General features: G+C 40.6%; 1 protein-coding gene and 1 long non-coding RNA gene across 2 annotated transcripts; both read left to right on the forward strand.

Annotated features, from left to right (window-relative positions):
- Window positions 1-53: 53 nt before the first annotated feature.
- endouc (endonuclease, polyU-specific C) lies at window positions 54-3,596 on the forward strand. Its single transcript, XM_086302717.1, has 7 exons — window positions 54-147; window positions 274-330; window positions 427-526; window positions 1,903-2,014; window positions 2,105-2,226; window positions 2,855-3,085; window positions 3,163-3,596. Exons 1-7 carry the CDS (start codon window positions 137-139, stop codon window positions 3,424-3,426), a joined length of 897 nt encoding a protein of 298 aa, XP_086158843.1. The 5' UTR covers window positions 54-136; the 3' UTR covers window positions 3,427-3,596.
- A 332-nt stretch (window positions 3,597-3,928) lies between these two features.
- On the forward strand, window positions 3,929-8,177 carry LOC147324477 (uncharacterized). Its single transcript, XR_015130144.1, has 3 exons — window positions 3,929-6,628; window positions 6,746-6,876; window positions 7,909-8,177. It is a non-coding gene; the product is annotated as an uncharacterized LOC147324477 (long non-coding RNA).
- Window positions 8,178-15,184: the final 7,007 nt, after the last annotated feature.

Genomic DNA, 15,184 nt, shown 5'->3' on the forward strand with positions numbered 1-15,184 from the left:
GGTGGTTAAAAGTGGGTCTCAGTCTCAGAAAGGCCCCTGCAAGATTGGGTGGAGGCTGGACCTTTAGACAGACAGGCTGTGTGTGAGTCCTCTGCTGCAGTCCAGGCTGAAACAGTGGACACTTTCATTTGGCGTCATGTCTGCGAGGTTTGTATTTTTATTTACTGACTGAAGATTTGTTTGTTTACGTTGTTGCACAGGCAGCTGAATACAGGTCAGAACTTTGCTGCTTTTCCCATGTATAAAATATGTTTTCACATCTGTTATGTGCAGGTTGTTCTGTGGATTTCTGCTCCTTGCAGTGTTCCTCAGTGGACTGAATGGATCAAGGTACAGTGGTATAAACCAAACTCTGCTGATGTTTCCTCTATTTGCGTGTGCATCTGCCAGATGTTTGCATAGCCTGTCTGACACTTTCTATAACAGACCAGCTGTAAACCAGGAGCTCGCCACTATTTTCAATGAGCTGTGGAGTTTGGATGTGAATCGCATGACACCTGTGATAGACTACACGATCTCTATTCAGGTGAGAAATCTTTTCTAGTTTATCTAGCGCCTGCTATGTAGTGATGGGTCGTTCGCGAACGAAATGGCTCTTAGAGCCGGCTCTTTGACGTGAACGACGCGAGCCGGCTCCTTATCGCGAGCTGTCACGTGGGGTTTTTTTTTTTTTCTTTCTCTCAGCCTCTCTCTCGCACTTTTTTCCCGTTTCACTCTGCACGCGAGCCTTGTGCTTTACGCTGGGCAGAGGGGGGAGGGGCGGTAGTTACACTCAGTAGCACAGGAACAGAGCCAGAGAGAGAGAAAGAGAGGCAGGGACAACAACATTAGAAAGGTATAGTAATCATCCACAACTATTTTCGGTTGCAGATGATAAAGGATTGAGAAAGTTTATTCATGCAGGTCCATATGACAGAGAATATGCATGTTCTTTTAGTTTTCATATTATAATTTATATTTAATTGTGTTGTGGTTTGCAGTGTTTTGTGTTCTTTTCACTTTAAATTTGTGAAAGGAAAAAGCTGAAAATTTAAATAGTTAAAAGTTGAAATGTGAATAGTTGATTTTTGTATTATATGATTTATTTATTACATTTTATGTGGAGTGAATAAATAAAAGTATATTTATGGTGGCCCCTAGAGACAAAGCACATACAAACTTCAAATCACGTATGAACTCTGACGCATGTACAAACTCCAAAACACGTAAAAACACGTACAAACTCCAAAACACGTAAAAACTCCAAAACACGTAAAAACACGTACAAACTCCGAAGCACGTAAAAACTCAGAAGCATATAAAAACTCAGAAGCACATAAAAACTCAAAACACGTACAAAAGACAACAGAAGTGCTCCAGGATGCTGGGCGCAGTGTTGAGCCTTTGTTATCTTGTGGCTACACAAGCCAGCAAGTACCAACGACCGGATTTGGTGTGTGGTAATAACAGGTAAATGAACTTTTTTTTAAATTATTTGAATATATATATATATGAGTGCCTGTGTATAAATACACAAACAATACACACATGCTTTCAATTGTGTAATTTAAGTGATCTAGTAGCTCTGCTTTGGAAGTTCAGTTAATGCTAGAAATGTGTTTTGGAGTTTGTACGTGTTTTGTCTCTAGGGGCCACCGCATATATTTATATATAAACATATATAAATAAAACCACTTGTTTTTACGTTAGTAATTCCTTTTGTGCATAATTTTATATTATTGTTAATAATAAATTAATTAAAGCAACAAAACAACCTGAAGAGCCGGTTCGGAGCCGAAAGAGCCGGCTCTTTTTAGTGAGCCGAACCGAAAGAGCCGGATCTCTAAAAAGAGCCGGAAATCCCATCACTACTGCTATGTCTTGTGTTTGTACAAAGAAGTGTTCTGTGTTTGAATTGCCTAGGGTAGAGCAAGCTTTGTAAGTCAGGGCATCCACACGGTGCAGGATCAAGCCTCGCAGCCGCTCTTCTCCAACGTTAATGAGAGCAAACTGAGAAATATAACCACTTTCTCTAGTAAGTGTGTAGTTGTGAGCACTCTGAGCTTAAACATTCAGATCGTGTTTGCAGTCATCACTGTAATAAATGGGATTTGTGGGCTCACAGGCTTTATGACACTGCTGGACAACTATGAGCGGTCTACTGGCGTGACGGAACAAGTCACCACAGAGGAGCTCACAGAGATGGATCTCTTCTTGGACGCCGTCTTAGAGACAAAAGTCATGAAGGTATGCGTCACAACAAGCTCTGTCGAGCAGAAAGTTTACATTTGAGCACTTCAGTTACTCCATTCTGTTGGAGAAACCTGGTAGTTTCAGTCTGAATGTCTCCTCACAGCAACAAGACAATTGTTTTTGGTATTGCACAACTTTCTATTGTTTCCTACAGTTCATGGTTTTGAGGCTGCAGCTGAACTCTAGAAGGAGTTTTATGTTCTTCCTGTTGCACTGCTGCTCTGCACACATTACTTCAAGACATTACAGAGGCAAAATAACATCTGTGTGCAGCTGTGGAATGTCGCTCTGGCCTCAGCGGTCTCCCAGAAGGGGATCACTGCAGGAATGTGGACATGATGTACTTTTTGTAGGTGGAAGAAACCCCACGCTTTTCAGTGATCTCAGCGGGGGGACATGAGACAAATTCCTCACAATAACCCCTCCAACAGCGGAGATGCTGTGCTTTTCTCTTCAGAAATAGCACAGCATCTCCTCCTCTCCTCTGGGCACACTCAGGTTTGCAACCATGAAGAAGCCAGAAAGGAAATGGAGGAGGATGTCAGATATTAGAGGATTTCTTTTCACAAAGTTTAAATGAGAAATCAAAAAAAAGAATCTTTAATAACACAGCTAAAGTGAGATTCTGCAACACTATAATTTAATATGCATTTCTTTGGTAAGAAGTATGTGTGTTTCTGTTCTTAAATTGATCATCACCAGCCTGGACTCCAGTGGATTTGAACATGTGTTTGTTGGCGAGACAAAATCAGGAACAGAAATCATTGGTTTTCACAACTGGGTCCAGTTCTACCTGCAAGAGAAAAACCAACACTTGGACTACAAAGGATATAAAGCCAGGGAGCATGATTTGGTAAGAATAACAGTTCACCAGACAGAAGAGATTCATTTCCTTCGCTGGTAACATAAACATTCATGCTTTTGTCACAGCCTGATCAAGATGACCACGTTCTCAACCTCCAGTTCAGCTGGCACGGTGTGGTGAAGCCCGTTGGCAGCGCCTTCATCGGCACCAGCCCCGAGTTTGAGATGGCCGTCTTCCTCATGAACACGGAGAGAAGCACCACAGTTGTAGTCAACATTGACCAGTGTCAGATGGAGCTGGTGGTGATCAGACACGGGCGCTCACTCGGGACGGCGTACCCCAAACTGCTCAGCAGCAACAGCAGACATGTCAGGCAGCACGCGCACTGATGTGATCCATCATTTTATTCACTTCTGATAAAAACTAATCTTTGTTCAGCAATACGTGGCCTCATTGATAAGGAACTGACCTGCCTAATGTACTGCAAAGGACATTTACATGTATTTCAAGATCACTGTGACCTCAGTAGCTTTAAATAAAATGTTATTTTGGAGTTCAACATTTTTATTTTGCACAGGTTTTTTTTTTTTTAGAAAACAAGTCTTTCAAGGCATTTACATTTATTCAATGTAATATATATAGAACATAGAACTGTGGCATGACCCTTGTGGGGACAGTAAAAGCGAACAAAAGCGAGATCCCGCAAGTGATGAAAAGTAAAGAAAATCATGTGTCCTTCCTCCCTGATGAGTCTTCAAAAAAGAAGGTTGTCCTGCTCCTGTCATCCATGCACATACAACCAAGCATAGGACCCACTGAAAACCTGAAATGATTGGATTTTCAAACCAAGCAAAGGTGGTGTTGATACTTTTCACCAGATGTGCACTCATATGGCTGTGGAAGAAAAACCAAGAAATGGCCCCCTTTTGTCTTCTATGGCATGATCATTGTTGGTGTGAACTCGTGGATCATTCACAATAAGAATGCAGTGAACAGAGGTGACAACCAAATGCAGAGGAGGCATTATATGCAGGCTTTGGCACCGGCACTTATCAAACCATTGGCAGAGCAGAGGCTCCCCTCTTCAAATCTGACACGTCAACTCACAGTCCTGATCTGTAGCATGCCCGACATCCCTACCCTTGTCACTCTTGCAGGTAAGGCAGGTCCAGCAGTAGAAGAAAGTAGCATTCCCTTAGTGAGGTGTGCTGACTGCCCCGCAGGCTTGGACAGGAAGTGTGTCCATGCCATTATTACCCTGCGTGTACTGACAGCATGTAAGGAATGGGTAAGTAAGAGTGGTCCTAGAATTTGCATGTTATCCTTATTGAGGGCAGTGCTTATGGATAAATATCACAAAGTGGTGATTACCAGGGGAATTCATAGGGTGAAGAAAATATTTTAGTCAATTGATCATTTTCACCCACTCAAAAATGCCATGTTTTGTTTCTCTCTCCTGCAACTGTTCGCATGTAGAACACCAACTTTCCAGTGTCATTATATTTTGTTTAGGAATTTTTTATTCTCATATTCCTAATTTTTCAGTAATTTTGGAGCATTTCTTTAGGGTCCCCCCATGACATTTGTTTTGTTAGACATGTTGAAAATACCACAGTTGAAGACAAAAGAAGACCACTCTAATTTTTTGTCATAATTTGATATATTTCTGATGTTAGTGATGGTGTTACTCTTTATACAGGGAGTGCAGAATTATTAGGCAAGTTGTATTTTTGAGGAATAATTTTATTATTGAACAACAACCATGTTCTCAATGAACCCAAAAAACTCATTAATATCAAAGCTGAATGTTTTTGGAAGTTGTTTTTAGTTTGTGAGGAGAAAGGCAAAGGAACTCAGACTCAAGATATCTTTTACATGTGCACACATGGACGATCCCCCCTCATCCCCCGATCCATCCTGCAGCAACGTGTGCAGGACAGAATGAGACAGAGGAAAGACCGCCCAGGGCTTTCAGAGCTCTCTTTATTTATACTCAAAACAGTTTCCAAGGAAGTAGGAGTGGCATGTATGGAATTGATAATTTTCCTTAAAAGGAGAATATTATATGATTTATTTATTACATTTTATGTGGAGTGAAAAAATAAAAGTATATGTACAGTGGCCCCTACAGACAAAGCACATACAAACTTCAAATCACGTACGAACTCTGAAGCACGTACAAACTCCAAAACACGTAAAAACACGTACAAACTCCAAAACACGTACACCCTTTTTGGCTCCTACCTCAAAGCACACTGTGTTCTGTTGATCTTATGTGCTGCACAATAATGTTTAATATTTAGTATTTACTGTCATATTCCCATATATCATTGTGATGTTGTTTATTATATTACTCTTGTTTTCTTCTGCTTGTTCTCTTTTTTTCTTTCTCAACAGGTGATCCAGGTGATCGATATATGCATTTTTTTTTCTGCCCATTCTGTTGGTTTTTGTTTTTTGCCCTTTTCCCCCGTCCCTCTTCTCAGCTGTTTCTCTTTCCCTCTTTCTTTCTCCCTTTCTTTCCCCCAGTCAAGTCTGTCCCGTATTCAGCAAGTGAAAATAAAATAAACAATAAAAGGAGAAGGAATCCACTGTGATGAAGGAAAAATATGAGAAACTAACTGCAGAGCTCAAAAGCCTCCAGCAAGAGATAGACCAGGACAAGCTCACACTGAGCAACCTCAAGTTTGAAATTCAGGACTTGAAGTTTCAAAGGGAAAAGGACCAGTCAAAACTGGAGCACAAGGATGAGGCTATTCATCAGATATACTTGCAGTTGAATCAATTAAATGAAACTGTGGACCAGATGTGCACTCATATGGCTGTGGAAGAAAAACTGTCATGGTCCTGGGCCATACGGGCCCAGTATTCTCAGTTCCTTGTGTTTTTGTATTTCGTTCCTTATTTAGGTCATGTTTCCTGAGTTGTCCTGTTATGATGTTCCTTATTTGACTTCCCCTTGTGACTCTTATCCCCTGTGTGCCCCTCGATGTATCTGTGAGCCCTCATCTCCCCTCGTGTTTCATTCCATGTTTCCCCAGCCCACTATGCCCGTGCTCTCTCTCTCCTCCTGTTTGCACCTCTGTGTACTTCCTGTTTTACTTTGACAGTCTCCCGTCAGTGTTGTTTACTCCTGCCATGTCTTGTTATGTTTATCTGTGTCAGCTGTGTTCCCATGTGTGGCCACTTCCCCTGATCATCCCTCTTGTGTATTTAGTCTCTGTGTTTCATGTAGTCTGTGTCGCGTCGTCTGTGTTCCCACCCTCCATGTTTCCATGCCCGGTCTGTTGTATTCATAGCCTTACCTTAGTTCATTCCCAGTTTAGGTTTCTGTTTAGTTATTGCTTTTGAGCTGCCCTTATTCTTGTTTGTTTCTCTTGCGTTACCAGCCACAATAAAAGGCTCGCTTTTGTTTAAAGTTTACTCCCGTGTCACTCGTGTCTGCACCTGAGTCCTCCACGCACTCTCCACACGGTCTGTCACAGCGGACCGTGACAAAAACCAAGAAATGGCCCCTTTGCGTCTTCTATGGCATGATCATTGTTGGTGTGAACTCGTGGATCATTCACAATAAGAATGCAGTGAACAGAGGTGACAACCAAATGCAGAGGAGGCATTATAAGAGGCTCCCTTCTTCAAATCTGACACGTCAACTTACAGTCCTGATCTGTAGCATGCTCAACATCCCTACCCTTGTCACTCTTGCAGGTAAGGCAGGACCAGCAGTAGAAGAAAGTAGCATTCCCTTAGTGAGGTGTGCTGACTGCCCCGCAGGCTTGGACAGGAAGTGTGTCCATGCCATTATTACCCTGCGTGTACTGACAGCATATAAGGAATGGGTAAGTAAGAGTGGTCCTAGAATTTGCATGTTATCCTTATTGAGGGCAGTGCTTATGGATAAATATCACAAAGTGGTGATTACCAGGGGAATTCATAGAGTGAAGAAAATATTTTAGTCAATTGATCATTTTCACCCACTCAAAAATGCCATGTTTTGTTTCTCTCTCCTGCAGCTGTTCGCATGTAGAACACCAACTTTCCAGTGTCATTATGTTTTGTTTAGGAATTTTTTATTCTCATATTCCTAATTTTTCAGTAATTTTGGAGCATTTCTTTAGGGTCCCCCCATGACATTTGTTTTGTTAGACATGTTGAAAATACCACAGTTGAAAACAAAAGAAGACCACTCTAATTTTTTGTCATAATTTGATATATTTCTGATGTTAGTGATGGTGTTACTCTTTATACAGGGAGTGCAGAATTATTAGGCAAGTTGTATTTTTGAGGAATAATTTTATTATTGAACAACAACCATGTTCTCAATGAACCCAAAAAACTCATTAATATCAAAGCTGAATGTTTTTGGAAGTTGTTTTTAGTTTGTGAGGAGAAAGGCAAAGGAACTCAGACTCAAGATATCTTTTACATGTGCACACATGGACGATCCCCCCTCATCCCCCGATCCATCCTGCAGCAACGTGTGCAGGACAGAATGAGACAGAGGAAAGACCGCCCAGGGCTTTCAGAGCTCTCTTTATTTATACTCAAAACAGTTTCCAAGGAAGTAGGAGTGGCATGTATGGAATTGATAATTTTCCTTAAAAGGAGAAACTGTTCGCTTGTCAGCTGAAACAGGAGATAACTTTGTATGTATAGAAATGCAGACATTCTCCATAAAAGGAGAGAAAGAGAGGGGGAGCGCCAGTCTGTCTGTTTAAAACCGGATGTCACCACATTCCTTTTACACATATGGCTTCAATTCCTCTCTCCCTGTGTTGGCTCCAATTCACAACCTCTTCTTCCTTAAATAAAGCTACAACTAAGCATAAAAACAAAATTAAAAATCTTTCATCATTCTCTCCTGTTTGTAGCTGAAATTAAAGAGATACATCCCCCATCACACTGAACACTGGTGCTCCACAGGGGTGTGTACTGAGCCCTCTCCTGTACTCACTCTACACCTACGACTGCACAGCCACTAACAGCTCCAACATCATTGTGAAGTTTGCGGACGACACTACAGTGGTGGGTCTTATCACCAACGGTGATGAGACGGCTTACAGGGAGGAGGTCAGCGCCCTGACCCACTGGTGTCAAGACAACCATCTCACCCTCAACGTCGCAAAGACAAAGGAGTTGATAGTGGACTTCCGGAGGTGCAGAGAAGTACACACCCCCATCACCATCAACGGCGCTGCTGTGGAGAGAGTGAGCAGCTTCCGGTTCCTTGGCGTACACCTGGCTGAGGATCTTACGTGGTCAGTACACACAAACAAAACAGTGAAGAAGGCGCAGCAGCGCCTCTTCTTTCTCAGGAGACTGAAAAGATTCGGCATGAGCCCCCGCATCCTCAGGACCTTCTATCGCTGTGCCATTGAGAGCATCCTCACTGGATGCATCACCACCTGGTATGGCAACAGCACCGCCTACAACTGCAAAGCTCTCCAGCGAGTAGTGCGGTGCTCTGAACGGATAATTGGAGGTGAGCTTCCCTCCCTCCAAGACATCTACAGGAAGCGGTGCCTGAGGAAAGCGGGGAGGATCATCAAGGACTCCAGTCACCCCAGCCATAAACTGTTCAGACTGCTTCCATCAGGAAGGAGGTTCTGCAGCATCCGGTCCCGTACCAGCAGACTGAGAGACAGCTTTTTCCATCAGGCCATCAGACTGCTGAACACGTCATAGACACCTCAGCTTCACTACTGGAACTTCAACATTATGCACTTCACACTGTATATAAATGCCACTTGTTTTGCACATATTCAACTCTGTATATTTTATATATTTTATTATTATTATTTTATTTTATTTTTTTACTATTTAATTTGTAAAAATGTGTATACACACACACACACACACACACGTAGGAAAATATTTAGTATACACATCCAGAAATGCATACACTATTATATATTGTACATATATTTATTAGTTTCAGGTTGGCCATTCTTGTATTTTGCTCGTTTGTGTTGTTGTGTTTGCACATCTCTGTTGCTTGTGGGGCTCGCACACAAGAATTTCACTCGCATGTGCTGTGCCAGTGTGCCTGCACATGTGATGTGACAATAAAAAGTGATTTGATTTGACATCAATGTGTTTCAGACACAGACCCTACATTTTGAGTGCTTTCGGTCTGGTCGTCATAAAATGTGTATCATTCAAACACAATCATTCATTACATTAGTTTCATACTCATCGTCTTTTCCTTCCTCCTCGTCTGGCACAGTGACATATGCAACGAGAGATTAGGATATCATTCTTGATACCATTCCTCTTTCACAGGGGATAATGCATGTAGTAAAGATACAAAACATGATAAGTATTAGGCCAAAAAACATCAAAACCTTAAACATCAATGTTTTCCATGAGCCGCTCATAAACCAATCCCACCAATTGCTTTGTGAATTTGCCCAATCGGTTACCTGTGCCTGTTGGACATTTCTAAGTAATTGTAGAGCATTTGTCATATTATCAGAATGCACATTGTCTGGAATATATGTGCAACAAGTTGTATTGAACAAAACACACAGTCTGCCCTTTTCTGCCAAGATCATGTCCAGGGCAACTCGGTGTTGCATAACAGTCATTCTTATGGCATCAATTTCCTGATTTTGCTCGTTGTTGATGGTGGTCGATGCATTTAAAAACAGCCCAAAACGATAGTCCAATAGTCAGGGGGTCGCTGTGGTTTAGGACAATTCCTGAATATTGATAATCTGGACTGGCAAAGCTTGTTGTAGTAGGCATGTGTGAGCATATTGTAGAATAAGGAGGGGATGTTTTTCTCATTATCATTTAATATTTTAATATGCCATTATTAGTTCATTAGAAGTATATAACCAGCTTTGCATTAAGCGTGAATTGAAGTTTTTGATCTTACATTATTCTTTGCATTACAGTGATGGTGATAACTTTAGTTTGATCTTTTTTACAGGTACCAGAATAATAACATGATTTTCCATTGCAGATGTAACCATGATCATTCCATACACATTGCAGTTTGTTGCTCATTCTAGAGTTGTGCTCAAGGTAATTAAAGGTTAAAAGCTACAGCCAGCGCGAGTCTGGCTGATCTATGGAGGGCAAAGGCTTTGAGCTTGGAAGGCCGCACGCGCTTACACAGCACTTATAAGATGTCATTCTTGGTGATTTTGTGCTTAGTCATGTTTTAATATGTTTTAAGTAGAAGTAGCTGATCCAGCAATATTCATTTAATATTATATACTTGATTTAGAGCAATACACACTGATGGTCTTAATAAATGAAAGAGTCCTTGTAGTTGCCATGTTGTGTCTTAGCAGGGTACAGACGGTTCCAGGAGAAGGGGGGCAGTTAGCGTCTGCCCTCGGGAAGGAGACAATGTTATTCTTTGTGTTAAATAAAATTGTCAACATTGATTGTATTACACCTGTCACTACGCATGAGGGGGCGTTCTAATACCCTGATTTCATAAAACTATGGAGATGTGTTTTTTGAGATGAGATCTGAGACTGTCTGCATACAGTGTCCATCTCCCACGTGTGTGATCATTAAATCATCGTTTGACTCAACCCGACCGGACCAGTGTTGTTATTGTGGGTTTTTCCTCTGGTGTCCATCTCCAATATTTTTGAACCATAACAATATATAACAATTTTTGCCTTCTGTGCGATTATATATATATCTATATCAGGCGTTGTTCATCCAGGGATGGATGTGGTCCTGTGTCACTTCGACCAGGTGTGAGTTGTCATATGTCCATGTCCTTCTATGCAAGTTGGCTTCTTGATCCATTAAGTGCATCAGAGTCCATGCTGTAAGCAGCAGGGCCAAGGTGGTAAACAGAATAATCTTCATGATGACCAGACACACCGATTTACTCTGGTGAGTAGACTACAGGCGAGAAGTAGAAGGCGGGATATACCCAATCAGCCCTCCCTTCACCTGTAGATCACCAAAGAGTCGGGGTGGTGGTGTCTTTAGGTTGTGCTGTCACTCACTTCCACTTTTTTGCAATGGCTCTAGTGGATCCAAGAGGGCCTCTCAGCGATTTTGCAAGCTGTTAAGAGTACTTGGCATGGACCTTATCACCTGGGTTTAATCTGCAAGAGACTTGAGAAGCGTCGCACAGCAGTTCAAAACAATATCCCTATTTTCTACTAAAGTTGTCTCTCTAACAGATTTATCTATTGGTTCACTTGCATTTTCACTGAGGTCTGATTCAAACTATCTTACTACTGATTCTTTCCAAAAATAATTTCACATGTAACAATTTATATATGTGTGTTTTCTATTTTTTATTTACCTCTTTGTTGTGTTCTGGTGGACATCTCTAAACACCATCATGAGTTCAGGCTTCAATTTCAACCCAATTATACTCCTCTGGGCTTCACCTTCCCACTGGCCCCTGTACCCTTCTCAAAGTTCCCTTCTCTTCAAGCTACACAGCCTTGCACATGCAGGCAGGCCTGACGCAACAGAGTCTCATTTACACGAGTCTAAGTTTCACCAGGAATGTTAATGAGCATTGTTTTCCTCCAAACGCCTGTGTCATCACAGCTTTCATATAACCTGCTCCTCTATCTACACGTAAGTAGAAAGGCTTATCACAGTCAGGCAATGCTAAAACTGTATCTGTCTGTAATGCCTATTTTTAAATAACTGAATGCTTCTTCTTCTTTTTTCTTCTCTATAGATGCAACATTACATTTTCACTTAAGGCATTTTTAGATAATTTGTAGTTTTTCAAAGAATTCACACATCTCACACATCTTACATATTTCAAACTTTGAAGTTAGGGTTTTGTTTTGTTTATATATATATATATATATATATATATATATATATATATATATATATATATATATATATATATATATATATTAAACTTTGCATTGCTCACAGTTCATAGCTTACAGCTCTAAAAACTAGGCATTTGTAAATCATATGCCTAATCACTGTGTCACTGTGATCCACAAGTATGGTCACAAATTTGTTTCCAAACCAACAAAATAAAATAATCAAACAAACCCAAAAACATACATGAGTCAGGACACAAAAAGAAAAATGCTGCTACTGAAACAGCAGAAGTGTGAGGGAAAACAACTGTCACAAACCTGGGGGTCAAAGTGGACTGTGATCTGAAGTTTGATAATCAAATTAAGGCAGTGGTAAAATCTAGCTTCTTTCACCTCAGGCAGCTGCAAAAATAAAGCCAATTCTTTCGCGGCAGCACTTTGAGACAGTGATCCACGATCCCTTTATATTGGGGTCATCACGGTCATCATATATTAGTCATCTACAGAGGGTCCAAAATGCCGCAGCTTGTCTTTTAACTGGCACTCGAAAGCTTGAGCACATTTCCCCTGTTTTAGTTTCACTTTACTGGCTGCCCATTTCTTTTAGGATTCATTTTAAAATTCTTTTTTTTACTTTTAAAGCTCTCCATGGCCTAGCTCCATCTTATCTCTCTGAGCTGCTACAGCCTCATACACCCACCTGCTCTCTCAGGTCAGCTGCTCCTGAAGATACCCAGGACTGGGCGTAAACTTAGAGGAGATCGTGCTTTTGCTGTAGCAGCTCCAAAACTGTGGAACGAGCTTCCTTTAGAGATTAGACAGGCCAGTTCTTTATCTGTTTTTAAGTCACTCTTGAAAACCCACCTCTTTACCCTGGCCTTTGACACCACATGAGATGTTGGTTTTATACTTTTTATTTTAGTTGTTTTTAGGTGATTCGATGCTGTTTTATCTTGTTTTTGTTTTAATATAGGGCTGTTTTATTTTTATGTTTTATGTGTTTTATTTATTTATTTTGCTGTTTTCTGTTATTCTATTGTTTTAACTTATTTTCTGTACAGCACTTTGTTCCTGTGCTGGGTAATTTAAAGTACTTTATAAATAAAATTGGATTGGATATCCAATGTATATGACCGACCCAATTCATGTATGTTTTGTATTTCCTCTACAATGGTCTGAATGGTAGAAGCAGGTAGCAGAAACTGTCCTTGGAATTTCAAGTAGAATAAACTTACATTTCTGAGGAAAAGATCTGTAAAATCTTCGGATAATTCAGAATCAACCTCTATTGGGACTAGGGTTGCCAACTCCCTGAAAAATAAATAAGGGACACCTCGTGGCAACCCAGTTCACCCTTCCCAGTGTGGTGAATTTTGTAGCTCTTTTTTTTGTGTGTGAAATTATTTTTTAACCATTTGACTTGAATTTGATTTAAGCAGATGCATATTCTTTGTGATATGACCATATGGGAAAGAAATGATCATTTAGCCATTTATTTTTAGCTCAAAATGACAACATTAACACAGTAAAACAGGTCTCTTTCTTAAACAGAAGCCTGTCATGCTTAACTTTTGAGAATATAAATAAATTTTTCTTTAAAAGAACTCTGTCCTGCTTAACTTAAAATTATATAAATTAATAGAAAACAATAGAATGAAAAATATTCTTGTAACAGTGCACATATAGTGCATTTAGTACAATTGGCTTCAGTTGAGGTATTATTTCAGCTTTTCTAATGCTAATCAGCTGCTCCTGTTTGTAAACCCACTTGCTCCCATGATTACGCATCATAACTCATCGTCATTATTAATCTATGTATTACTTTTATGTATTAGTGATCTATTTGTTGTAATCATCTATCCTTGCAGTTGTTTATTACACAAAATAAATTATATTATCACACTTTTGGCCACATAGCGCTGATATTCACTGCACATGCCCATATTAACCTTAACCAGAGGGTTTAAAAACAAACCAGTGTTTACATACCATATCTGCTTCTGCCATGGCCTGGTGGACAAAAACTTGGTTAAGGGTTCCCCGAGGTTTCACGCCCCTCATGTTCTTCATGTGCCCACCACTAGAAGCATGCCTATGGAAAAAGTGCACCGGCACACAGTGCAGCGCTTTAAAGGTGTTATCGTGCATTTTCCCAGACAGGTGTTTTCCTTTTCCCATTCCTCCCTGTACTTGACCATCTGCAAAGGTTTTATGTTTCCGTGACATGTGGGCAGTAAAATATGATTTGACTGTGAAAACACGTGTGCGCCCTCTTAGTGGACAAGTAACCTCATGTCCTTCCTCAATGTGGTCCTTCAAGTGAGCTATTAGAACTTTTAAGTCTGTAAACTGACATTCACACAATGCCACTGCGCATTTAAAAGTGCTAAGCGTAATCTTGTCGGTAACAGGAGTGGGAGAAATGTGCTTTCGATAAAAATGCGCCTTGAAAGCCCCATACTGGACAAATGTCTGCCTGCAGTCGGCTCCAAAACATTTAAATGTACATCGCGGCTCATTTCGATGAAGTTTGCAATGAAGTACATAACCCTTCAGTGTCCTCACGGACTTGCCACAAAAATCACAACGTGGCATTGTCTTTAGCTGTTTCTCGTCAATTAAACTGGTGTGTGTTTCGCAGTAAAGCTAGCTAAAATCTTAAACATGCTGCATTAGCACGAACTTTCCAGAAAACTAAATACAACTTAAGGCAAAGCCTGTGACTGAGGAATGCTTTCGACGCAACAAGAAAACTGGCCATGCGAACTATGGTTAAAGTTGAATTTCATGTTTAATGGTACACTTACAATGAAATAGAAAGTTGACAGTTCTGCGACGGTTGCTCTTGACGCTCTCTTGCTGAGCTGAGTCTGGAAGGTTAGAAGTGGCGCTATCTTCTTCTTTGTTGGTTTGGTGGATTACACGCTTCCAAGTAGTATTGCTGCCCTCTGCCGTTGCAGTAACTCAAAGTCAGACACAGCAATCTGTCTGAGACAACAATAATACCCTCCTCATCTGATTTTTTTTTCAATCGGTATAACGGTTCAGTCACGTGACATTGTAAGATTCCCCTAACCCCCCGAATTAAACCAGGTCTAAATAAAAAGGAGTGAGTATCACTACAAAGGTTAACTCAGTGGTCCTAATGCTACAGTTTGATATCAGCAAACACCGAGCGCATACATTGATGTGACACCACAGCCATGCTATCATTGCAAACACTGATAACAGCATAAATTGAATTAAATCGGGATTTGATGAGACCTTCTGAGTATCACTAGAAATATTATAAACAGTCGTCTCCGTACCACAGTTTGCTATCAGTAAACACCGAGAGCATTCACTGTTAGCATAGCACATCCATGTTAGC

Source organism: Aulonocara sp. 'chitande type north' Nkhata Bay, linkage group LG7 (assembly GCF_057382095.1).
Source record: "Aulonocara sp. 'chitande type north' Nkhata Bay isolate Kocher_YH1m ecotype deep benthic linkage group LG7, A_spYH_male_GT1.1, whole genome shotgun sequence".
NCBI lineage: Eukaryota > Metazoa > Chordata > Actinopteri > Cichliformes > Cichlidae > Aulonocara > Aulonocara sp. 'chitande type north' Nkhata Bay.